This window comes from Eschscholzia californica, unplaced genomic scaffold (assembly GCF_041429995.1).
Source record: "Eschscholzia californica isolate CP2 unplaced genomic scaffold, dmEscCali1.0.p SCAF_1, whole genome shotgun sequence".
Taxonomy (NCBI): Eukaryota; Viridiplantae; Streptophyta; class Magnoliopsida; order Ranunculales; family Papaveraceae; genus Eschscholzia; species Eschscholzia californica.
Genome location: NW_028238198.1, coordinates 58,021,331 through 58,048,341, shown reverse-complemented (window position 1 = coordinate 58,048,341; position 27,011 = coordinate 58,021,331). Strand labels below are relative to the sequence as shown.

Genomic DNA, 27,011 nt, shown 5'->3' with positions numbered 1-27,011 from the left:
TAGTTTTAGAGTGCCACATGCAATTTATATAGATTTTGTTAAAAAATATTCTCCAATGGGACACTCTTTCATGATGTGTAGCATTTATTAATAGGAATTCTTAAGAGATACACTCTAAAATTAGAGTGTTTTTTTGAGACTCTCTAAGTGTCACTCAAAAATTTGAACCAATGAAAACCTTTGCATTTCTACTATTTTTTATCTATTAAATTGGAGAGTGACATATGTATTGAGTAAAGGTATTTTAGATATCTTCATTGGAAAAAAAAAATTTTAGAGTGTCTCTATATTGACACTTAGGAAAGAGAATCTTCATTGCCTCTTGATAACTATGACTTTTAGTGTGTGTGTCAGAGTATCCCATTTCATTGGAGATGCTCTTAGGAGTGTTTGAGTGTTGGCTATTGAGCATTGGTTAATTCGGTACCTTTATTTTAACATATAAACTATTATCGTGCTAGTTTGACCAGTGATTTCTCAAACGGTACCAAATCACTCGAAATTTGGTTCGATTATCTTTCAAACCTTCAATATGCGGTTTGGATACTATTGAATATCGAACAACCTACAAACACTGTTTGCTCTCCATGAAAATTGACAAATCGAGTTATTTTCTTCGTATATTGACAAATAAGCAAGAAAATAAAAAGTTACCATCTTGAAAAAAATTAAATTTACCTAAGATTTGGTAATAAGTAACTAATGAGAAATATTCACCAAATTAAGTGTTGAAACTCTTGATGTCAAAAAATGTCAATCTGGATATCAGTCTGGAATAAGAGACTTGATGTTGAATTACGTCTAAAAGGGTGAGTCTGGTTCTTTGAGATCTTAAGATGATGTGGAAGCAATTAATTTAAATTTTGCATAGGAAAGAGAATCTCAATTGAAACTCAACACATAAGCCGAATAGAGTTTTTTTTAAGTTTTGCATTGGAGATGCTCTTAGAATTTTTTTAAGAAAAACATCTCCAATGCAAAACTCAATTAAGATCTTAAGATGATGTAGAAGCAATTAATTTTAAGATGTCTTGATTAGAAACTCTATTTTTGAGATCTCTTTTAAGAGTCTTATAGCATCTCCAATGCAATACTCAATCTTACAAATTCTGAGTGCCACCTAAGATTTTTGGAGCTTTTTCTTAAAACTCATCTCCAATGTAACACTCTATTTGGATCTCTAAGATGACGTGTCGAGAATGGAATAGATATATCTAAAGAGGTTTCAACCAATAGAAATCGAATCATCTATATTTTCTAAAATAACTAATTATTTATTGACAAAAATAACTATGCCACATAAGTAAAATATAAGTTTAGAGTGTTACATTGGAGACAAAAAAAAAAATTGAAGAGTCTATTAAGGCCACCTAGGAGTGAGAATCTCAATTGGAACTTGACACATAAGATGAATAGAGATTTTTATGAGTTTTGCATTGGAGATGCTCTTAAGTGTCTATGTCATCAAATTTGATTTTAAGACCAATAGAAAGTGTTTCTCTCTCAACTACTTTTTCCTATTAAATGTACGTGTTACATGTGTAACTATTAGAGTTTTTTAGAGTGTTGCATTGGAGAAGGACTTGAATTAGAGACACTCAAGTATGCCATATAGGAAAGAGAGTCTCAATTGAGAGTTGACACATAAGCTAATTGGAGTTTTTTTTTTTGAGTTTATCATTGAAGATGCTCTAACAAACGCTTAGGATCAGCAGATAACACTCCAACAGCAAACAAAATATAGTTTTCATGTACAAAGCTTACAACTCCAGAACCATTTATAACCATTTCCTGTTTAAGCAATTTGAACTTTCATAACCGTCCAGAACCATTTATAACCATTTCCTGTTTAAGCAATTTGAACTTTCATAACCGTCCTAGTAAACGGTATGATCTATGAAGACCTTGACTGAAGCCAGATCTATGGCAAGAAGGAAGTTGTAGAGAACCAGCTCAAGAACAAAGATACTTCAGGCTAAAAAGATCTTCTAACTGTACAAAATGGGAAGCCTGAGAAAAGTTTACAATTTGTTAGTCATCCTTTGAAATCATAGTTTCTAGAAAGCAATGCATAAACTACTGAAAAAAAGAACAGATATATGCAAAAAAGATTGAATTTAACTGTTTGATGCTTTGAGTTTTGTTTTTCTTTTCCTGTGGTTAGGTTGAGGTTCATATGGATGAAGGGGAAATATAGACACACTAGCAGGACTCGGATATTTAACAGCAGTAAATCAAGGTTTACTAACCTGAAAAGGAAAAACAACAAAATGTTTTGTACCACCTCGCAACTGCACAATCGGTCGTTGTCTCCACTGTTTCAGGATTCTGTGTTGTGATTCGAAACTTTGATATGGACAATTATACATGGTTGCTCTCATACCCTTTTCAGTGTTGTAGATTAAAATTTTATCTTTGGATAATCCAGATCAAATGTTTAGTTACTGCACAAACTAATGCTTGAAGAACGATTCATAAGAAGGATGTAGTAATCATTCGAGGAAAAGTTAACTATCACCTCCATAAGAGAGTTCAGTTTATATTTTTTGACTAAGCCATGAAAAAAGCATTCATGGTTGTTTGACGAAGAACTTCAGAACTACGATCAATTCCATGAGAAGCCACCTACAATACAAGCAATCTTATATTAATCAATTATCAAACTACAAACTTTGTTAAGATTCAGATCAAACAATTTCTGGATTTAGGTATCTGATTAATCTTGCTAAGGTCTTAACCAACACAATATACTGGAATGTGTTTAGAAATACAGAAAGTCAAAAAGAATAATACTACCTCTCAGTCGAGAATAAAAAGAATTACCATATTCGTCAGAGCTGCATATCGTTCGTTGTTCAAAAACAATGGTTTCCCTCTACCCATATCCACATCCTGCAATCAATCAACGCGGAAAGAGAAAATATGAAACTAAACCAGAAAGACAGTCGCCAATAGGACAGTTCAAAAAAGTAAATGGCAAGTGATCCAACTATTCTGGTTCAAAACATGTCTCAGTTTTCATCTCAAAAAGGATAACTTTACCTCTTCGCCAAAGGCATCCAAGTAGGGAGAATGCCAAGATGCCTGACGAGCAGATCTTTGCAACAAAATTGTGGTTCTCTGTCATATACAATCAAATAAATGGCCGTCAGCAGCATATAGTCTAGTTATTATCTTTTTAATAATAAGTAAACATAGCCACATAGGGTAGATGTTTGATATGAAATTACATATACCAATGCCAAATAAGCATACCCTGATCAAAAGATAAACGCCAATTCCAGCACCACACGACATTGCATGAGTTTGGCACCCACTTTCTCTGACGAGAGGGAGAGTAAACTTCAGTCTTACATCACTAAAATGTGAAAAACATAAAAGAACAACGAATTGTGAAGTACGAAACCTGCAGCATGGCTTCCAAGTAGGAGAGCAGAGTCTACCACAAAGCAAGCATAACGCAGGCTCCTCTTGAGCATCACCACAGTTAGGGCACTTTTGCTTAATGTACCTAACCGCAAGTTTTTATCGAGTTAGAGTGACTTCACAGAGATCTGTGTCTGTGTGTGTGTGTGTGTGTGTGTGTGTGTGTGTGTGTGTGTGTGAGAGAGAGAGAGAGAGAGAGAGAGAGAGAGAGAGAGAGAGAGAGAGAGAGAGAGAGAGAGAGAGAGAGAGAGAGAGAGAGACCTTTCTAAAAGATCCTGGTAAACATGAGGCAGGCCCATCAACCTGAAGGGGACTACAGGAGTGCAGTGTAAATTGCGCCCGTAATTACGAGTTCTGTTCTCCCTAGAGAAATGCTGGAACCATTTTAAACTTAAGGCTCGGATTGCTTTGTCCTTGAGAATAACATCCAGACCAGGAATATGAAACATTTTCTCGAACTCTTCCACTTCCTTAAGCTCCGCAGAGAGGCCAACTGAAGATTCCAAGATATCATTGTTCAAGTTGGAAGATAACCAAATCTTCTCATATGATCTATCACCAAAAGGTGCTGCGGTACTACAATTCAGCAATTTCCAAAGTAGTGCACACCTCCGCAAATAAGGATAACTTAACCTACGAATTATATCCTTAAGATGGCAAGATGATTCGTCAATGTAGTTGGAAACAAAATGTTGTTGAGCAAATGCAGATTTTCCTACAACTTTGCACAAGTCACTAACCAAGCAATCCCCAAACCCTTGTTCAGTAATGTCAAATTGATGGTTCACATTATATGTAATTATTGCCTGTGACAAGTATAACGATGAAAAATTAGCCACAACAAGGAGTAGGAGGAAATAAAAAGGAATCAATTTCGAGGTCATCAAGAAAGAAAAAAACTAGATTACCTGAATTACACAGACAGCATAGAAGAGATGAACAAGACATAATAAACATTCAGAAGATGATAGAAACGGGGAAGGAAGACAAAAGAGGATCCACATCACAGATGAAAACGGGTCATGAGCAAGGACAGGATCTGCAGCTCGTGTCCAAAATTGAGTATCGGGATAAACGACTCCCTTGTCTGCATTCTTAAGGACAAATGGAATATTACCTGAACAACATACTTTATATGTTAATCTCGTATGTTTCTATCGCGTTGATGCAAGATGAACCGTGTAAAATACATGAATAATGGTCAACAAATCGTCTTCAGAAAAAATAAAAATACAAAGGACAATGGACAAACAAGTCAACATATAAAAAAGGCATTACTTATTTCATCTCATTTCGATCACTATGGATATGTCAAATAGATCTTTATATGTATCCTCTAATTGTGAAATCATTATTGTAGATTATTCTTCTAACTTTGTATCTTGTGATGTGCAAGAAGGGGCTTCAATAAACAGGTTCTAGGTCAAATCAATACCTACAAGATATTTCATTTATTCACAAATTTTGAATACATCTCATTCATAAAATACAGATCTTACAAGATCATGCAAGAATAGTTTTTGATGCGGAGTGCTCTTCTTATCTAACTGTATTAGCATTTAGCTCAAATTATGTGCATCATTTGCATTGTGTATTACATGCCAACAGTCCGTCTTGTCTGCATTGAGATCTTTCTACTTATAATGTGATTCGATATGTAACTTTGTAATTTTGTGTTTACCTAAATCTGTCTCGTGGAAACAGATCCAACCACGATTGAATCCAATTTAAGGTAAGATTGTAAAGATGTAAGCATTAACATGTTCCAAAATATTACGAATGTTCAAGTAAACATAATTTAATTAATCAAAAGAAATAATAACAATGAAGAGTCTAGTAAATTATTATACCCCTTCAGCTGCGATGGAAACATTTTATACAAATGACTGAGTACAATCAAAATCATACTACAAAAAGTTTGTTAATGACAGATGTACCTTGGCAATAGCTAGCGCCAGGGGTAATTTCGTCTGCACAAATACCATAGCAAATGGACTTAGCGAAGAGCTGAATGCCTCTGAACCTTAGAAGCACCTGAAGAGAATTCTCATCTCGTGTTTTTTGAACGACTTGGAGCAGCAAGGATAACATAAATCCTGAAGAAGAGTCAAGCTCCTTATAAAGAGCTTCCGGTCCAGATGATGATCTTCCAGTACCCAGCCGAGACATCCCACTACGAGCAGCAATTTCTGTCGAGATGAGAGAGTACTTCAAGGTATTCCACAGAACAACAGAGTGGTTTATTCTTCCAGATTCGAAAAGTTTCGTATATCTGTCGGGGAAACACATTCTACTGAGCATATTGAAGACAGGTTCTAAAGTTGCATGCATTGTCTTGTTATGTCGCAAAGCAAAGGCATTTAGAATTCCAGTCTTTCCAACCATACTGCCAGCACTTCGAAGGAGCAATAAGGCTTGTGCAACACGAAAATCGTCATTTCCTGATGAAGAAGCTATGGTTGGTATATAACTAGGATCTGACGCAATCATAGGCTTCTCAACCTCACCAGATTGATTGGGAAATGAAGGCAAGACTGAATTTGCAAGTCTGCGACACACAGGGCATAGGAACTCTCCCTACCAAGAAATGAGAGAACACTGATAAGACAACCAACTAATTCCTTCTGTTAAATGGAGCAGTGCTGGAAGTAGCGATAAAATGGTAGCTGGTATACCCACACCAACTTTTCTGGCTGCGTTCCTGGTTGTTTTTTTCCGTTTTCCAATTCTCAGTTTCTCTTTGTTCACCAGTATCATGCATCACCATTACTGACACCAACATCAACTACCATAACACCACCTCTTCTCAATCACCACCTTTGATAAATAAGAGGGATCAACTAGAGAGAATTCAGAGAGAAAGAGGGGAAATGAGAAAGAGAAAACTTCTCACTCTCTTCCACGTACTCTCTCTCAATTTATCTGTCTAGTAGAATTTGAAACCTGACCTTTGCGCGACCATGAAGGGTCATTCTTCTACATCCTGATCCTGGACTACGAACTATGGTCGTCATCGTAGTCCAGGACTACCTTACATGTTTCTACATGTCTCAAAACATGGAGGGTGGCTACTGAGGGCCAATTTTTCTAAATGTAAATGACCCTTCACTATCTGCAGAGGTTGGGATCTGAAATTCTTTAAGTGTGAAACCTAGAGTTATCTTTCTCTCTCTAGTTTATCGCTCCTAATATGCCACTCGAGGTCGTGATGTAGTTTCAGTGGTGGGTAGACATGGTGTTGATGGGGTTGATCAGTTTTGGAAGAAAAAAGAAAGAAAGAAAGAAAGAGGAGACGACAGGAGGAAAATTGCTACTGTAAAACGGTTGCCCTATTAACATGAGCAGTAAGAGTGGAAAACTAGGAGAAACTCTGTACCTGATCTGGATCCACAACATGTCCTCCTTCAAATATAATTCGCCTAGCATATCTGTTAAAAGCAACAATTTTTAAGTATTACATTAAGAACAATTTACATTTCCTCCCATAATATGGAGTCTCTTTACCATATCCATATACATACAGATTTCGAATGTCAAAATTCATTTTATATGAAAAGAGACAAGTGTATCTTTCTTCTAGTAATACACAAGAGACAAAAGCTCTAGTAGAAGTCCTTCGCAGAAGAGGAGAAGTTAAACTTGTACAGTATGACCCAAGATAGTTTTTTGCCAATGTAGACAGCAGACTACAAGTGCATAATCAAACAATCAAAAACATTTTTTGTACAGTATATGGATTATAAAATTTTAACTAGCTAAAGTCGTCGTGATGCTTCTAATAATTGGAAAGGAAACAATATGAAGACTTAGAATTCAGGGTTCAGGACACATTTTATAATCACAAATTCACAACCAATTTCTGTCTCAATGGGAGATATGAAGTTTACCTCTCTTTTAAGGATGATAAATAACGGTTACGACACTCCTGATGCACAACGTGCCCACATGTAGATATATATATCCCATCACAATCGGTTGGACCAAATCCATCAAGTGCTGGAAAGCGAATAGAGGCCTTCAGTGGAGTATTTTCCTTAGGAGAATCTTTGGCAACTTGAGGATGTTCTGATGTCTGTCTTGAAAGAGATGCAATATACTTTCCCAGCAAAGTACTTTCTGCTCTTGTTTTCATCGTACTCTCTTCATCCTCATTAGTTGAAAATATCCAACCATCATCTACAATGGTCGCATGTTTCAGATCACGCTGCATGTCTTTCTGAACCGACTGGTATATATCCGCTTCTATCTCCTGAATGGAAGATGAAGTGCTCATGCTTGTAGCATGCAATGCACTTCGCTGTTCCACATTCCTAGCATCAGGAAGTTGGGCCTTGATGAAGTCAATAAATGCGTCTACCTCACTTGGGCTGGCATCATGGCTGAACTCGTTTACTGAATACTGAATCAATTGTTCTAAACTAGAACCAGATAATGTGCCAGGAAATTGATGAACTGCCTTGCTCGCTGTCATTGAAGAAGGTTTCCTGTCTGATGGGTGTTCCCACGATAAAGGCCCTCTCTCCAAAAAACTTACGAGTCGAGATTTCTTGTTTCATGAAAAGAATAACAGATTAAGTCAATTTGATCATCGTGTGGGTTATAAAAATTAATAATTCCACACACGCCAAAACAATATTTAAAGATTGAACACAAGGAAAAAAAGTTAATGTTTCTGCAAAAAAAAAAAAAGGTTGATGTATGGAGACATTTACTAACTATTCCATTACCTGAAGAAGAATCAAGAAAGATAGGGGACTTGTAGAATCTGGGTCACGGCAAAGAGAACAAACAACTGGTGCCACTGCCGCCGACGCGTTGGCACTATCAGACTTAAGTGGCTGTTTCGATTTTGAATCATCATTTTCTTCAGACTTGAGGCTTTCCATGAATTTGAGTTGTGCAGCTTTCATCTTTTCCTGCATGTTGAACCAAATGGCATAGGAGATAAGCAAGTGAGCTAAAGTACAGCATGCACTCAAAAACCTATAAGGGTCTTTTGGTAAAGTCCTTTTCAAGAGAAAATTTTAAAACTCGTGAAGGTACTGATGAAGTTGGACGTGTTCAATGAAATGACCCATCCCATCCATGTCTCTAAGAAATTAATTGAACTATTAAATGATGTTTTTATTAACATTGTGTAAAAGCTAAATACAGGAATATTAAGCAGTTCCTGGTCGCCTACCCCTAGTTTGTGGACGTAGATTAGCATTTTTCCTAATAATTTTGTACGTTAGAATGAAATACAGAGATGAGCTAACCATTATAGCTGCTTGCCTCTCCCTTGCCTTCAATTTATGCTCCTCAGAACTAGAGACTGAATCTGGTGTACTCGAATCAGTGTTTGGAACGGGATGTGTCAAATGACTAACCACTTCAGGTGCTAATCTTTGTAATTCACACATACACCCAACATTAAGCTCAGCGAACTTTTTCAATAAATTGACGATCAAAGAAGAAAGGTTGCAGTGTGTAGCTTCAAAAGTTTCTTTCTTGTGGATCCTCATCAATGAAACAAGCAGTGACAACAAGCTTTTAGGCTTTCCTGCATCAGATCCCTTAGTAGTTCCTAGATAGACTTCTTCTGTGGCAAAAGCTAGCAAAGGTATAGAATCTTCTTCCGTGTCGGCTGACTTTTTAATGCTTGCTTGGTCACAGGTTTCTCTCTGCAGGCAGCAGACGTCTAACCCTAGCGAAAGTAGGTGCAAAGCCATTCGGACTATAAAATCAGGAGCCCGTGATTGTGAAGGTTTATCAGTGAAGACAGCATAAAAAAAGACTGCATGGACAATTTCCAGCAATGCTCTCGAAGTAGCTATTCTAGATATTCCATTGAGGGGATAAAAGACCTTTGTCCATCTAGGTAACTGTACAGCCAACGCAGAAACCTTACAGAACCGCGAGTATCGTTCTTCTGCAACTTGTAAATCCCTAGAAGTCCAGCGAGGGTGATACAAATCCAATTCTTCCCAGCACGTCTTTCGCAGTGAATATTTACCCTAAAATTGACAAAATTTTAAATTAGAAAATAAGCACATTACATTAGTTACACGCTAAATTTAAAGCATTACTGAAACACAGCAGTGTATAATAAAGACACTGTCTTCAACCTGCTTTGTTCCAGAAGGATTGGAATATTCTGCTACTGTGTCCAAAATCATTTGAAGCTGACCGTTCTTAGCAAGGTCTTGAGGAAGGGATTTCACCAGCTGACTACGAGTAGCGTCTCCAATGGCAAGCTTATAAATCAACTCTCTCCGCAAACTTTCAGCTATTGAGAGCCCACAGAATCTCCGTTCTTTAACAATTTGTATGATAAGAGAGAGCATTTCCTGCATCAAAATTGGTTCATACCTGGAAACCAAAGAGAACTGACAATTGAGTACCCAAGTTAATATCAGATTTACAAACAAGTGAGACATGGAAACAACATAGACACGCATAATTAGATATCTACCAATTCCACCATATTTAATCAGCAAATTTGACTACACAATCATATGAATCTCCATTATTCAATGTTAACCAAATAGTGAATGCTTTGCCAACATTAACTTCGGAAAAGGAATACATACTCATTTGACTGTTCAAGTGTCAGGGAAAGGTAGTTGGATAAGCCAAATCGCTCCAAGATTCTCTTGACAAATAGATCGGGTGGTGCTAAAGCTGCACAGCATTGCAGCAAAAATACATCAAGCTCTAATCCTTGCTCAGACCTGTACGAATAATCCAAGAGCATAACATAAGCACCAATAGTAATTAATGGAACATAGTCAAGTTTGCCTGCTAGAAGTATACGTGTGCAAAATAAAAATATGGACTTACAAGCGTACTGATCGGTACCAATCGCAACTTAACGTAGCTACATCCCCGTTCTTCCTCCACATGCCAGCACGTACTTGAGCACAAAACACCTTTATCTGTAGGGGGTGCTCCATAACAAAAGCAGAAAACCCAAGTGGATGGCATCCTCTTAGAACCTGCCCAAAAAAATCATTGTAGGGTCTAGATACTGGAGGACAATCAGAACCAGAGCTACTTGTCTCCAACATACCAGTCTCCCCATAACATTTTCTCAATGCTTTTAGTAACAGAAGTGAAAGCAAGCGATGATATGGAATGTGAACGGATATATCCTGTGAACTAACATCATAGACTATATCTGACCAATCTGACAAGTTCAATACACCCAATGCTTCTAGTTCAGTTACACGTTCACTTTCCACACTATTTTCGCTAAAATCCCCAGCATCACTGTGACGTTCCGGATTATCCATATTGCTTGTGCTAACCAAGGTATAGTCCAGGTTACAACTCATACCAAAACCACCATAAAAAGGTAAAGAACCACGTCTACTTTGATTTTCACTGGAACTTCCAAGTCTACCTCTAGCTGGGGAGGATTGATGCCCCTTTGAGATACTCTTGGCCTTCCTTATCCTAGACAATGTTTTCTTCAAAGTTGAGAAATTTCTAGCTGCGCGACTACTAATATCTTGAGATAAAGAATTCAGGGGATCCATTGATGCAACATTAAGTCCCAACCAGTTATCCATAGCTCTTAGGCACTCACATATTAGCCATGCCACGGCGGAGGGTACTGGAACACCAGTTGCATTATCAAAATTTTCTTCACCGCCCTGCGAAATCCCACCTAGTGTTGTACTTCTTACTGTTGAGCTACGAACAGAGCTTTGCTGCAAAAGCCTTCCTACTTTAGCATGATGTAATAGAGTATCACTGTCGCCCAGATCCTGTAAACTGTTGTTACTTTTCATTTCTTCGACAGAAAATGCTCCATTCACCAAGATATCATGGATGTTCGAAATAGTGTGTCCCAGAACAAAAGGAATATGCATATGCTCACCTTCTTCCTCCACATGAAGACCTGTTACTCTCTTTTGAGGGTTCATACCTTGCACAAAGGACAATAGTCGCATCCAAGTTTTGATAATGTAAGGATGCTCGTGAATTAAGTAATTGGCGACTTCATTGTGGCTCATGATGTAACGTGTATCTTCTACCAAACGGAGCGTAGTATCATAAAGGGGATACCACTTAGTAACCTGTAAATACTTGATAATCAGTTTTTCTAAATGATCTAAAAAAGGGGTCAGAGATTCTAGTGAAATATTTCAAAAGAAAAGAAAAATAAAAATACGTTTATAATTGAATAGGCATTTCGAGCAAATGTAACATTTCCCACTAAACCATTCTTTATCAGAAAATAAATACCGCATTGGCAGTAGCATACTTCCATCCCTAGCTGTCTTGTTTGATAGAGCTCACTATAGTCAGGCCCAACGGACTGGTCAGAGAAGCCAATAAGTAGAGAATACATTACACAGATTTGTGAAACTTGAGTGAAGTCGCCAAGTATAGCAATACGTGGTAATGTGGTATAGATAACAATATTGGAGTCTTTAGGAATGACAGCACTATCTCAGTGGGCAAAGGTAAGAGAACCATATTCTGTAGCAATACTTGGAATAGAACTCTCTACAACTTGGCCAACAATAATGCGTTACAAAAGAAACGGAATTGGGACAGAATTTCGGCTTTAGAAGGCGTTTCCGCGACTCAGAGATAACTTATTTGGCTTCAGCTCAAAATCTTGGATGAGTTAAGATTAGAGAAGATGAAGATGCTTTGAAGTTGAGGCAGTAGGTAGGCGGTTCAAAAAAATGTTGTACAGTCAGTTGCACTATAAAGCAGTTCGAGGGGAAGAAGGAATTCTGTTGAACTGAATGGGTATAGAGTGAGTTGGCCTATAGCCACCGAGTAGCTCAATTGTTCGAAACAAACAAGGTAAATTCAAAAGAAATTGGTAACTTAAATGTAACATATGATATGGTTACTGGCAGGAATTTGATATATTTGCATTATTACATATAAATATATGAAAAGGTTTAGCAGCGACACCTATCAGTCACTGCAACTGCTATAGCTGACATGATCACAATGAGATGCATGGAAAAAACAATGAACATCCTTAATGACATAATCGAAGAACGGTTATGACTTTGGACGCTAACAAATGGAACATATCCAGTAAGCAATATCTAGAAGGACAAAGTATCAAGAAGGTAGAAGCATCGACCAAGTACCTGCAAGTGACCTTCTCCAGCACACGAAATAAAGACAAGCTCTAAACAACCCAATACTATTTCCAAAAGATTCATCTCTTTTACTAGACGTGGTGTTAGAGTTGGTACAGTGAAGAGTTGCACAGAAAAAGTAGGGACCAGTTTATAATTCTCCAGTACGTTGTCGCTGCATTCCTTTACGGCTTCCTTTATAATATCTGGATAGTAATTAACAAATACTTTGGCGAACTCATACTTAAATACAGGATCTCCTAGTAATTTCAAGAGCAACTCATGGAGCCTTTTGACAACTGGTTGAGTCAAGAATCTTTCAGCCCTCACTACAATATCCAATATATTATCTGATAAGAATGCTTTTGAAACGAAACTAAGAAGACCCTCACTGTATTTGCAGAACTCAAGAAGCATGTCAACAACAGCGGATGTCAACTCGTTCTCAACTTTCAAGGTTTTATCAACAATATCACCAGAAAAATTTTCCATAGCATCTTTTGCATAGATGAGTTTGTCTTTCCAAAAAGAAAGAAGAATATCAAGGACGGGTCCTACGGTGTAAGCAATCTCTTCTGGTAGAGGTTGGATCTTCTCAGCACCTTTATGCTTCGAACAGAAGCCCTCACGCTTCCAAGCAGTTTCATCTCCACAATCACAACACCCACCACCCGTGTACATAAGAGAATAGTCGTGGTCTTTGTGGTTTCCATTCTGGAAACATGGTACACATATAGCACAAGTCGAGTCATGTTCACAAGTTTTGCATCGATATGCAATGTCATTTTGTCCCCAAACAGCCCCACATACACCACGTTGACCAACACTAACCTCGGCTAAATTTTTCAAGGATACTGATGGTTCATTCTCAAACATCAACCAACGCATCCACAAAATACTTTCACGAAAATGATCTTTCAAGTTCGGACTGCTCGAATCTTCTACAACCTCTGTTTGGTGCTCCACTAAAGACTCGACTATATCCTCTTGAGAAGGTAAAATGGCCAAAACAATTTCTCCTAGCTTACCTCTGTTTTCTTGCACAAAGTCAACTAACCCAAGCTGGAGACGATCAAGTTGCTCCTCTGGAACTCCACATTGAGCCAACCTCTGGCATTCCGAAAAAGTAAACATCAATAGTTACTCATAAGCAATATGCACATCATCATAAACTATCAGGTAAATAAACAGTTTCCTTTCAAGTAAATACTACCCAACAATTCTATGTAACTTACTCTTCAAACATCAATATCTACTCATACTAAATAATGATTCTTAATGAATTTCATATTTTCATGTAAACAGGAGAAAACTAGGAACAAAATTACAGGTTTTTTAGTTTGTCAACAACAAAAGGAATTAAAGGAAAATAATGATGATGATGATGATGATGAACTGTGAAGAAATATTGATTACCTGAAGAATTCGATCTTGAGGAGAAAGAGGACTTAGATCGGACATGGAATCAACATCCATTCCTGAAACGAAAGGCATCCAGTCAGCGCAACTCCAGTAACTGGATCTTGAGCTACCACGCCCCAGTCTTAAAACCCTAATTCTTAAGTTTAATCAGAGGTGGGGGAGAGAGAGAAAAGGGGGAAATTGGTGAATAATAAGTTTAACAGCCCAAGAAATAAAACCCTGATTCTTTAGGCAAGATGATTCATGATTCACAATATGGTTCAAATGTTGGATTATATAAATATAATCCTTATTATCCTCTTGTTCTATTTCTTTTTTAATTGAAAAAAAAGTAAGTTAAATAATGTTGTTTTTTTTTTTTTGATGAAGGAGTTAAATAATGTTGTTTTTTTTTGATGAAAGCGTTAAATAATGTTGTTGGTGATACATAATGTATATGGGGAAATTTAGGGTTTAATAGACTTTGGTCATCTAATTTTGGTGAAGTATTAATTGAATTAATTCTTCTATAAACTACCAATGATTTTTGACTAATTAACATTTCTTTATATTCAAACAAGAATTTGTTAACAATAGGAAAAGACTTTTATGCAATTAAATATAAGATTTTGTAAGTTTGCCTATAAAATTAGAGAAAGACTATATTGTTGGTCTTGTGTTACAAATCAACTACGGGAAGCCAATAAAGAAGTGGACTATATGAGAAAAAAAAATTTATTTTTTATGCTAAACGAAGTTTGTTTATATAATAAAAACGCGTGAAGAGATAGGCAGGTACTGTGTAGGTAGACTAACATATAAATATATATATATATATATGTATGTATATATATATATGTATGTATATATATGTATATATGTATGTATATATATGTATATATATCTATATATATGTATATATATCTATATATATGTATATATATATATAACCAATGCATTCGACTTGGGTCAACCCACTAATCCCATGAATATTGAGTTAGGTAAAACGAAACCAAGTTTAAATTAGGAACCGCGTAGTTATGCAGTCGACTTGGGTCAACCCACTAATCCCATGAATATTGAGTTAGGTAAAACGAAACCAAGTTTAAATTAGGAACCGCGTAGTTATGATAAAAATACTTAATTTAGTGAATAGGAATGTTTAATTTCCATGAAAATTTCTCTACGTCCACCCTTGGGCGCACAAAATAGGAAAGGCAAACAGGTGAGAGGGAGAGCACGGGAGTGTCTAATTTGGCATGAATTTTCCAGGAATTGATGGTTGTATTCATAGTACAGTTATTCCTTTCTCTATAAAAAGCATTGTATCTATTTCACTTCCAATACACACCTACCTAGTTTCTTCTTCTTCTAAAGCCTTTTTCGTGAGGTTGAGCATCCTAGAGCAAGCCACCTTATCTAAATTTTACAAATTTTCACAACTTGATATATGAGTTAGCAGTTAGCACCAAGTCTAACATCAAATTTCTTGTATAAGATGGTTCTATGTGATGGGTAAGATGTCAAGACTGTATTTAGAAGTGGTGATTTGGTTAGAAAGGATGGAGGAAACAATGGACACTATGGTGAATGGATTTTATACACTCACTGCAACGCATGATTGTGATCATTCGATGTTAAAGTCTTCATTGTTGATGTTTTAATGGTTGTTGAGGCTGATGGTTGAAGCCTTCATTGTCGATGTATCTCTAAGAAGACCAAATCTGAAGGAGATGTCCTTTGACCAAAGATGCAAGCGAGCAATTTGTCGGATAGGACAATTTATGAAGAAGATCATCAAGTCCGAACGATTTAGGAGTCGTAGTGTTTAGCTAGAAACTAACTATGATCGTCGAATTACAAAGTAATTTGCGGCTAACTTTGACCGGATCCTAAATCGGGTTATACAAAAGAATGTCTATTTGATCGGATGATATGACTAGAGGGATGAGACATATAATCATGGGAGAGTCTCATAAATATGTCTCATAGGCCTAAAAAAGTTTAGGCAAAGATAGTACAAAAGGCCCAAAAGAAGGGTATTTAGGCCGGGCACCAAAAGGGTGCTTTGGGGCCAAAAAGGGCACGACCAAGCTTGGGCGTGTGGCCCTACGGGGGCCAGCCAGATCTGCCCAAGATGGACATGATATGGCCGGTCAATAACAAGGGAACAGAAAAATAAAAACTACTTTCTATTTTTGAGTATTTCCTAAATCTTATTCAAAAGTGACTTTTTGGGAAACCTAATTAGGGTTATGCTCTAACTTAGGGTTCTCTATAATCCCTCTTAAGGAGTTGAATAAGGTGTGGAAATTTCTGAAGGAGCTTCCTTATTCTACAACATCAAGTAGAGAAAGAAAGAAAGAAAACTCTCAACTATCTATCTAGTCATAAAGAAGAAAAAGTTCTTCAATCAAACCACCATTGGTGTTCTAGCTAGCAACAAAGGTGTGAGCTCAAGTTGATCATTCGGGTGTCTTGAGTAGAGGAGCAACAATTGGAGCTATTGGTCTTCACATTCGATTAGAAAGGTTCGAGGGAAAACTAACGATTAAGATAATCTCTAACTCTTAGTTAATTATTAGCTTATGCATGAGATCTTGGGGATAGTAGTGTTTAGACATTAGAATGAGGACTAATGTTTGAGATTCCGCATACAACACTAGGAAACACCATAACCCAGCAGTGGCGCCAGAGCCTCTTGCAAATAGCTAATTTTTGCTAAGTTTCGACCATTCCATGATTGATGAGATAGATAGTTATGTCTAAAAGTGTTTTAGGCTTCAATTTGTTTAGTTTGAATGTGATTTAAAGTTATTCAAATTGATTTTCAAAGTTGATGATTGATAAGAGTCTCAAAAGATTCGATTTTGATTGATTTCGGTATTGAAAAGTGTTTTCAAAAGTGTTGATTTTCATTGATTTTAGAAATTGTTTGATAATCAAAATTTGGTGTTTTTAGAAGTTTCTAAACAAGTTGGAACAACATCTGTGGAAGCAAAAGAAAAAAAAACTATAGAAGATGAAACTTTGTAGAAGTTGTTAAAATCTGGCTCTAGGGCGCGTAGGACGTACGTGCCCTGCCTCTGGGGCACGTCTGGGACGTACATGCACTACCTCTGGGGTCTGGGACGTACCCAGGAAGTCCAGGGGCGTCTTGGACTAGGTACGAGACGCGCATATCTTCCACCAGACGTATCTAGCGTCTAGGCCAGCCTAGGCATCTCGGTCTTGGAACGAGATGGCTTAGGACATCTCGGTCAGGGCCAGACGCATCTAGGATGCGTCTGGGTTAGCTTGGGACATCTCGGAATTGGCCCGAGACGTCTTGGAAGGCCTCACCTTAGGCCAGATGCGTCTGGGCCAAAGGCTAGCGTCCAGGCCTGGGGCCAAGACGCGTCTTATGCCCAGACTGAGACCAACACGCGTATGGCATATACTTAGACGCGACTGGTCTCTGCCAAACCGAGCATAGGCTCGGCCCAAGCTATTGGCCTAGGGCCGAACCATGCTTGGACCGGACTTATACAAACCCTAGGCCTCGGTTGGCCCGGACCACCTTATTGGCCCTTGACCTTAGGATTTTGGGTCTTGACCAAGGATTCTCCCGGGCCATTCCGAGTTTGACCTAGGTCCATGGGTCGAGATTTGACGGGTCTTTACCCGAGTGGGTGTTTTTTGACGAAAAGTCTAATTTTTCTCCCGGTTCCACCCAAATTTTACTGAAATTGTCTAGGGCCACCCGAAGGCCAAAAACGGGTTTTTCTTCAAATTGATTTTGGAAATCATTAAGAATCAAACCAAATTTTTCTGAAATTGACCCGGGCCCTCCGAAGGCCCAAACAGAGTTTTTCTTAAACTTGATTTTGGAAATCATAAAAGATAAAACCGGAACGCACCATTAGTCGAATTCTGCGAATATAGACTTAAGGTCTGTAATGTGACATAGAGATGTCGACAAAAGTATCACCCGGATAATCATGCATATATAATTGTTAGCCTTGAATATTATATGAATGCATGTGATGTGAATGCGAGAACTAGTATGGTCATAGAAAGTTGTTTTCTTTCATTCTTGTTTTAAGCACGGATGGGTGGAAGTTGTAATAATTTTAATTTCAAGTTTTATATGATCTGCGAATCGTTAGAGTCTTGTAAAAGAGTTTAGGGTCTATGAGTCCATTGAAGATGCTCAAGGATGCGATCTTGATTCGAATGGGAAAAATCAATGGAGGTTCAAAGATGGCGATCTAGGCGAACCAAAAGGCGAAACAAGAAGAAACCAAAGGAGATTAGATCTTCTAGGTTAGGGGCCATACTAGGATCCATATTTGCTTCATTTATTTTCTCGCGCGCATTTACTTATTTATTTACGTTTTATGTCATGGATGTTAGTTAGGCTAAATAGTACACTGTAACGCATACCAGACAAAACGCAAGAGTCCCTAAACGTAATTATGCCCACCCAGACTTAGACACCCTTTGAGCCCTCGATCAAAGAAGGTGGGTATGCCTTCGCAGGGTGCCTCCTTTATCTTGGGACAATGCGGGCAGACTCATGGCAGGGGTCTACGGGTCTAAATAGTTTTTTTTTCAGCGAGATCAGCAAAAGACTTTTGGATACTCGAGGCAAAAGGATAGATTAGACCTTCATTAATGAAATCTACAACCAAGAGTCATAAGAGTATGATTAGTGAAGTAGTTCGCTCACCTAGGACAACGGGATTAAGGGCAGGGCCCTAGTCTGCTTAACTTCGAAGAACTGAGATCTTGGAATCACGTTATTCAATCGGGGATGATTTTATATTGAATAATGTGGCAAAACTGAATTTTTCCAAAACAATAACGAGTTATAAAACTTTGCAATTCTTTCATGTAGTTTTAAGATGAGGCAAGAAAACGAGTTCAACTTAGAATCACACCTAAGGGAAGTGTTGAGCAACTCTATCCATGAAGGAAGGAATCAAGAGATACTTCTCCAATTGGATAACGAGATTGGAAACGAGATGGATGTCCTAGACTATCCAATTTCAGAATTGGATGTTATTTCGACTACTGAAGAGGTAGAGCATCAAAAGGATAATCAACAAACCGGAACCAGTAACGTCTTGGATGTCGACAGCCATGGAGGCTACTCTTCAGGAGAAACCTTTTAACATGGAATGCCATACCATGAGTCGATAACCCGAGGAGTGACTTTGAAGGAAGTCGAGATTGGAGAGGTTTAAAACCACCAAGAAGTTATTGAGTTTGCGCCTCGAGAAATAAAAACCAGTAGGCCCTCATGTTCGTCAAATGATTGAACTCTTTGCGAAACTAGAAGAGCTGAGCTTTCCAATTAGCCAAGAGGCGGATAACGATGTCATCCTTTGTTCACTTCATAAAGGGTTCGACCTGTTCCAGATGAACTACGACATGAATGGATGGAACAAGCCCTTGGAGGAGCTTGATGCAATGCTTTAGGCAGCTGAGCGATTTATAACAATAGTGGAGCCAAAGAACGAGATTCTTGTGGTTCAAGAGAACAAAAGGCAGAAGAAGAAACCAACGTCCAAAGGGAAAGGCAAAATTGCTGAACCTAAAGACAAAAGTTCTCCTTCTAACGCTAGATGTTTCTACTGTGATGGCAAAGGCCACTGGAAGAGAAACTGATGAGACGCGAAAATGTCCCATCTGAATCTCTTAACTTGGACTAGTTAGTCTATTTCGGGCAGTTACTCTGATGAATTAGTTGGTTCCCTTACTTAGGGGGTTTCTATGGAATTGAGCACAGAAAATGGTTAAAAACGGGAGAAAGACACACAAAAGGACAGTTTGGTCATTTAGGTATTCTGGTAATTTGGCAAATATTGATGATCGGGTGAAAATTAGAGTCAAGGACGAATCCAATAGCGAAAGCGGAAGTCAAATCAGAGTTCGGTTGAAAAAATTAGTCCAAGTCAAAAAATAGAGTCAAAGATGTTGACCAGGATCGAGGCATGACACATGGCGGTAGAACAGAGCAACAGATGGACTGTTATGATACATTTTCGGTACAAGTTTGGGCACCGAGGAACTAAGTGGGATCTTGTATAGGGTCATGTTCTAGTACAACGTGAAGATCCAAACGTTGGTACTCCCAGCATGATCTGACGCGTCCACAAACTGTCAACGCACACGGTCTAAACTTTAGATGCCGATGTAACTTTGCTCGATAGTCCCTATTGCACCACGCTGTCCCTCACGACAGCTAATCGATTGGCTGATTCCTTTCATTTCTTTGCTCGTTTGGGAAACAACAAACCCACGTCAACACCGGCCAGTAATACTTGATTGGCACCCATATCTTTGGTGAGATCTTTTTATTTACTCTTATCTCTCTCCGAGCGAAACTAGAGAGAGAAAGAAACATAACATAACAGCTACTATTGAAAGAGAGGGTTGAAGGAAATATTTTGAAGAAGAAATTCTTTTAGAAATAAGATAATCACAGTATAGAAAGAGGGATTGGTTTGTTAACAGTAGCGACTGAAAGGAGATTTCTTTCTAAAATAAAAAATGAAAACCTAGAAGAATACTAATGGCAGATTTGTTCTCACATCTTCAAACCGAAAGGAAAGAGATACAAAAAGATTTTCAGAAATAACCCACGATGATTCTCCCTTCCTCTCTGTCATATGCGTGAAAGGGAAAGTTTTTGAATTCCATATTCCTACAGTTTCGTTTACAATTTGAGGAGTCAATGTAGTTTTGTTTACAATTTGAGGGGTCAAAATTGCGGTAAAACCCCAACAACATCATATCTAGCGGAGTTTTAGGACATATGAAACATATTGGATGAAAAAAAATCACAACTCGTGCGAAAAAATTTGTTACACAGTTTGGTGCAGTTTCATATTGCTATAGTTTCGTTTACAATTTGAAGGGTCGTTACAGTTTTGTTTACAATTTGAGGGGTCGAAATGGAGGTAAAACCTTAAAAAATCATATGGAATGGATTTTAAGGGCATATAAAACATTTTGGATGAAAAAAAATCACAAATCATGCGAAAAAATTTGTTACACAGTTTGGTGCAGTTTCATATTGTTGTAGTTTCGTTTACAATTTAAGGAGTCGATATAGTTTTGTTTACAATTTGAGAGGTCGAAATTGAGGTAAACCCCCAAAAACATCATGCATAATGGAGTTTTAGGACATATGTAACATATTCGATGAAAAAATCACAACTCGTGCGAAAAAATTTGTTACACAGTTTGGTACAGTTTCATATTGCTACAGTTTCTTTTACAATTTGAGGAGTCGATACAGTTTTGTTTACAATTTGAGAGGTCGAAATTGAGGTAAAACCCCAAAAACATCATAAGTAATTGAGTTTTAGAACATATGAAACATATTGGATGAAAAAAATCACAACTCGTGCGAAAAGTTTTTTACACTGTTAGGTGCAGTTCATATTGCTACAGTTTCTTTTACAATTTGAGGAGTCAATACAATTTTGTTTGAAAATTGAGGGGTCGAAATGGAGGTAAAACCCCAAAAAATCACATGAAATGGATTTTAAGGACATATAAAACATTTTGGATGAAAAAAATCACAACTCGTGCGAAAAAATTTGTTACACAGTTTGGTACAGTTTCATATTGCTACAGTTCCGTTTTGAGGAGTCGATACAGTTTTGTTTACAATTTGAGGGGTCAAAATTGAGGTTAAACCCCAAAAACATCATATGGAATGGATTATTAGGACATATGTTGCTACAGTTTCGTTTACATTTTGAGGAGTCAATACAGTATTGTTTACAATTTTAGAGCTCGAAATGGCGGTAAAACCCCAAAAAAATCATATCTAGTGGAGTTTTGGGACATATGAAACATATTGGTCGAAAAACATTTCACGACTCGTGCGAAAAACTTAGTTACACAGTTTGGTGCAGTTTCATATTTCTATAGTTTCGGTACAATTTGAGGGGTCGATATTAAGGTAAAACCCCAAAAATATCAAATGTAATGGAGTTTTAGGACATATGAAACATATTGGATGAAAAAAATCACAACTCGTGCGAAAAAAATTGTTACACAGTTTGTTGTTGTTTCATATTGTTACAGTTTAATATTGCTACAGTTTTATTTACAATTTGAGAGGTCGAAACTAAGGTAAAACCCCCCAAAACATCGTATGTAATGGAGTTTTAGGACAAATGAAACATATTGGATGAACAAAATCACAACTCGTGCGAAAAAATTTGTTACTCTGTTAGGTGTCGTTTCTTTTACAATTTGAGGAGTAAACAGTTTTGTTTACAATTTGAGGGGTCGAAATGGAGGTAATACCCCAAAAACATCATATGCAATGGATTTTTAGGACATATGAAACACTTTGGATGAAAAAAAATCACAACTCGTGCGAAAATTTTTGTTACACAGTTTGGTACAGTTTCATATTGCTACAGTTTCGTTTACAATTTAAGGAGTCGATACAGTTTTGTTTACAATTTGAGGGTCAAAATTGCGGTAAAACCCCAACAACATCATATCTAGCGGACTTTTAGAACATATGAAAGATATTGGATGAAAAAAATCACAACTCGTGCGAAAAAATTTGTTACACAATTTGGTGCAGTTTCAAATTGCTATAGTTTCGTTTACAATTTGAGGGGTCGAAATTGAGGTAAAACCCCAAAACCATCATATGTAAAAGAGTTTTAAGACATATGAAAACATATTGGATGAAAAAAAATCACGACTCATGCGAAAAAATTTGTTACATAATTTGGTGCAGTTTTAAATTGTTACAATTCCGTTTACTTTGAGGAGTCGATACCGTTTTGTTTACAACTTGAGAGGTCGAAATTGAGGTAAAACCCCAAAAATATCATATGTAATGGAGTTTTAGGACATATGAAATATATTGGATGAAAAAATACCAACTCATGCGAAAAATTTTGTTACACAGTTTGGTTCTGTTTCATATTGTTACAGTTTCGTTTAAAATTTGAGGTGTCGATACAGTTTTGTTTACAATTTGAGAGGTCGAAATTGAGGTAAACCCTCAAAAACATCATACATAATGGAGTTTTAGGATATATGAAACATATTCGATAAAAAAATCACAACTCGTGCGAAAAAATTTGTTACACAGTTTGGTACACTTTCATATTGCTACAGTTTCTTTTACAATTTGAGGAGTCGATACAGTTTTGTTTACAATTTGAGAGGTCGAAATTGAGGTAAACCCCTCAAAAACATCATACATAATGGAGTTTCATGACATATGAAACATATTCGATGAAAAAATCATTACTCATGCGAAAAAATTTGTTACACAGTTTGGTACAATTTCATATTGCTACAGATTCTTTTATAATTTGAGGAGTCGATACAGTTATTTTTACAATTTGAGAGGTCGAAATTGAGGTAAAACCCCAAAAACATCATACGTAATTGAGTTTTAGAACATATGAAACATATTGGATGAAAAAAAATCACAACACGTGCAAAATTTTTTTTACACTGTTAGGTGCAGTTTCATTTTGCTACAGTTTCTTTTACAATTTGAGGAATCAATACAGTTTTGTTTACAATTTGAGGGGTCGAAATGGAGGTAAACCCCCATAAAAATCATATGGAATGGATTTTTAGGACTATAAAACACTTAGGATGAAAAAAAAATCACAACTCATGCGAAAAATTTGTTACACAGTTTGGTGCTGTTTCATATTGTTACAGTTTCATATTTCTACAGTTTCTTTTACAATTTGAGGAGTCGATACAATTTTGTTTACAATTTGAGAGGTCGAAACTGAGGTAAAACCCCAAAAACATCATATGTAATGGAGTTTTAGGACATATTAAACATATTCGATGAAACAAATCACAACTCGTGCGAAAAAATCTGTTACACAGTTTGGTACAGTTTCATATTGCTACAATTTCTTTTACAATTAGAGGAGTCGAAACAGTTTTGTTTACAATTTGAGGGGTCAAAATTGAGGTAAAACCCCAAAAACTTCATATGAAATGGATTTTTAGGCCATATAAAACATTTTGGATGAAAAAAATGACAACTCGTGCGAAAAAATTTGTTACACAGTTTGGTGCAGTTTCATATTTGTTACACAATTTGAGGAGTCGATATAGTTTTGTTTATAATTTGAGGGCTTGAAATTGCGGTAAAACCCCAACAACATCATATCTAGCGGAGTTTTAGAACATATGAAACGTATTGGATGAAAAAATATCACAACTCGTGCGAAAAAATTTGTTACACAGTTTGGTGCAGTTTCATATTGCCATAGTTTCGTTTACAATTTGACGAGTCGATACAGTTTTGTTTACAATTTGAGGGGTCGAAAGTGCGGTAAAACCCTAAAAACATCATATCTAGCGGAGTTTTAGGAAATATGAAACATATTGGATGAAAAAAAAAATCACAACTCGGGCAAAAAAATTTGTTACAAAGTTTGGTGCAGTTCATATTGCTATAGTTTCGTTTACATTTGAGGAGTCGAAATTGAGGTAAAACCCAAAAAACATCATATGGAATGGATTTTTAGGACATATGAAACATATTTGATGAAAAAAATAACAATTCGTGCGAAAAAAATTGTTACCCAGTTTGGTGCAGTTTCATATTGCTACAGTTTCGTTTACAATTTAAGGAGTCGATACAGTTTTGGTTACAATTTGAGGGGTCGAAATTGAGGTAAAACCCCAAAAACATCAAATGTAATGGAGTTTTAAGACATATGAAACATATTGGATGAAAAAAATCACAACTCATGCGAAAAAATTTGTTACACAGTTTGGTGCTTTTTCATATTGTTACAGTTTTGTTTGCAATTTGAGGAGTTGATACAGTTTTGTTTACAATTTGAGAGGCCAAAATTGAGGTAAACCCCCAAAAACATCATACATAATGGAGTTTTAGGACATATGAAACATATTCGATGAAAAAATCACAATTCGTGCGAAAATTTTTGATACACAGTTTGGTGCTGTTTCATATTGTTACATTTTCTTTTATAATTTGAGGTGTCAACACAGTTTTGTATAAAATTGAGGTAAAACCCCCAAAACATCATATGTAACGGAGTTTTAGAACATATGAAACATATTCGATGAAAAAATCACAACTCGTGCGAAAATTTTTGTTACACAGTTCGGTGCTGTTTCATATTGTTACAGTTTCTTTTACAATTTGTGGAGTACATAAAGTTTTGTTTACAATTTGAGAGGTAGAAACTAAGGTAAAACCCCCAAAACATCATATGTAATGGAGTTTTAGGACAAATACAAAATATTGGATAAAAAAAAATCACAACTCGTGCGAAAAAATTTGTTACTCTGTTAGGTGCAATTTAATATTGCTAAAGTTTCTTTTACAATTTGAGGAGTCAACACTGTTTTGATTACAATTTGAGGGGTCGAAATGGAGGTAAAAGCCCAAAAACATCATATGGAATGGATTTTCAAGACATATGAAACATTTTAGATGAAAAAAATTACAACTCGTGCGAAAAAATTGGTTACAAAGTTTGGTGCAGTTTCATATTGCTACAATTTCGTTTACAATTTGAGGAGTCGATACAGTTTTGTTTACAATTTGAGAGGTCGAAATTGAGGTAGAACCCCAATAACATCATATGTAATTGATTTTAAGACATATGAAACATATTGGATGAAAAAAAATCACAAGTTATGCGAAAAAATTTGTTACACAGTTTGGTGTTGTTTCATATTGTTACAATTTCATATTGCTATAATTTCTTTTACAATTTGAGGAGTCGATACAGTTTTGTTTACAATTTGAGAGGTCGAAACTGAAGTAAAACCCCAATAACATCTTATGTAATGGAGTTTTAGGACATATTAAACATATTCGATGAAAAAATCATTACTCATGCGAAAAAATTGGTTACACAGTTTGGTACAATTTCATATTGCTACAGTTTCTTTTACAATTTGAGGAGTCGATACAGTTATTTTTACAATTTGAGAGGTCGAAATTGAGGTAAACCCCAAAAACATCATACGTAATTGAGTTTTAGAACATATGAAACATATTGGATTAAAAAAATCACAACTCGTGCAAAATTTTTTTTACACTGTTAGGTGCAGTTTCATTTTGCTACAGTTTCTTTTACAATTTGAGGAATCAATACAGTTTTGTTTACAATTTGAGGGGTCGAAATGGAGGTAAACCCCCATAAAAATCATATGGAATGGATTTTTAGGACTATAAAACACTTTGGATGAAAAAAAATCACAACTCATGCGAAAAATTTGTTACACAGTTTGGTTCTGTTTCATATTGTTACAGTTTCATATTTCTACAGTTTCTTTTACAATTTGAGGAGTCGATACAATTTTGTTTACAATTTGAAAGGTCGAAACTGAGGTAAAACCCCAAAACATCATATGTAATGGAGTTTTAGGACATATTAAACATTATTCGATGAAAAAATCATTACTCATGCGAAAAAATTGGTTACACAGTTTGGTACAATTTCATATTGCTACAGTTTCTTTTACAATTTGAGGAGTCGATACAGTTATTTTTACAATTTGAGAGGTCGAAATTGAGGTAAAACCCCAAAAACATCATACGTAATTGAGTTTTAGAACATATGAAACATATTGGATTAAAAAAATCACAACTCGTGCAAAAATTTTTTTACACTGTTAGGTGCAGTTTCATTTTGCTACAGTTTCTTTTACAATTTGAGGAATCAATACAGTTTTGTTTACAATTTGAGGGGTCGAAATGGAGGTAAACCCCCATAAAAATCATATGGAATGGATTTTTAGGACTATAAAACACTTTGGATGAAAAAAAATCACAACTCATGCGAAAAATTTGTTACACAGTTTGGTGCTGTTTCATATTGTTACAGTTTCATATTTCTACAGTTTCTTTTACAATTTGAGGAGTCGATACAATTTTGTTTACAATTTGAAAGGTCGAAACTGAGGTAAAACCCCAAAACATCATATGTAATGGAGTTTTAGGACATATTAAACATATTCGATGAAACAAATCACAACTCGTGCGAAAAAATCTGTTACACAGTTTGGTACAGTTTCATATTGCTACAATTTATTTTACAATTA

At 36.4% G+C, this 27,011-nt stretch overlaps 1 protein-coding gene across 1 annotated transcript; it reads right to left on the bottom strand.

Moving 5' to 3' along the window:
* Positions 1-1,716: 1,716 nt before the first annotated feature.
* On the bottom strand, positions 1,717-14,461 carry PRT6 (proteolysis 6). The gene is made up of 18 exons (XM_086654347.1): positions 13,938-14,461; positions 12,531-13,631; positions 10,249-11,489; positions 9,999-10,139; positions 9,534-9,777; positions 8,685-9,422; positions 8,154-8,342; positions 7,314-7,972; positions 6,803-6,854; positions 5,364-6,003; positions 4,335-4,543; positions 3,688-4,232; positions 3,407-3,511; positions 3,256-3,322; positions 3,043-3,120; positions 2,824-2,892; positions 2,250-2,625; positions 1,717-2,010 (listed from the first exon to the last, which is right to left on the bottom strand). The coding sequence occupies exons 1-17, from the start codon at positions 14,013-14,015 to the stop codon at positions 2,551-2,553; spliced, it is 6,231 nt and encodes a 2,076-aa protein (XP_086510473.1). The 5' UTR covers positions 14,016-14,461; the 3' UTR covers positions 1,717-2,010; positions 2,250-2,550.
* Positions 14,462-27,011: the final 12,550 nt, after the last annotated feature.

Excerpts from the sequence above, each read along its gene's own strand:
- PRT6 (XM_086654347.1), bottom strand. The coding sequence starts at position 14,015 with ATGCCTTTCGTTTCAGGAATGGATGTTGATTCCATGTCCGATCTAAGT. Across the intron at positions 11,490-12,530 it reads CTGGAGAAGGTCACTTGCAG|GTTACTAAGTGGTATCCCCT; the intron begins GTACTTGGTCGA and ends AAGTATTTACAG. Across the intron at positions 2,893-3,042 it reads TGGATGCCTTTGGCGAAGAG|GATGTGGATATGGGTAGAGG; the intron begins GTAAAGTTATCC and ends GATTGATTGCAG.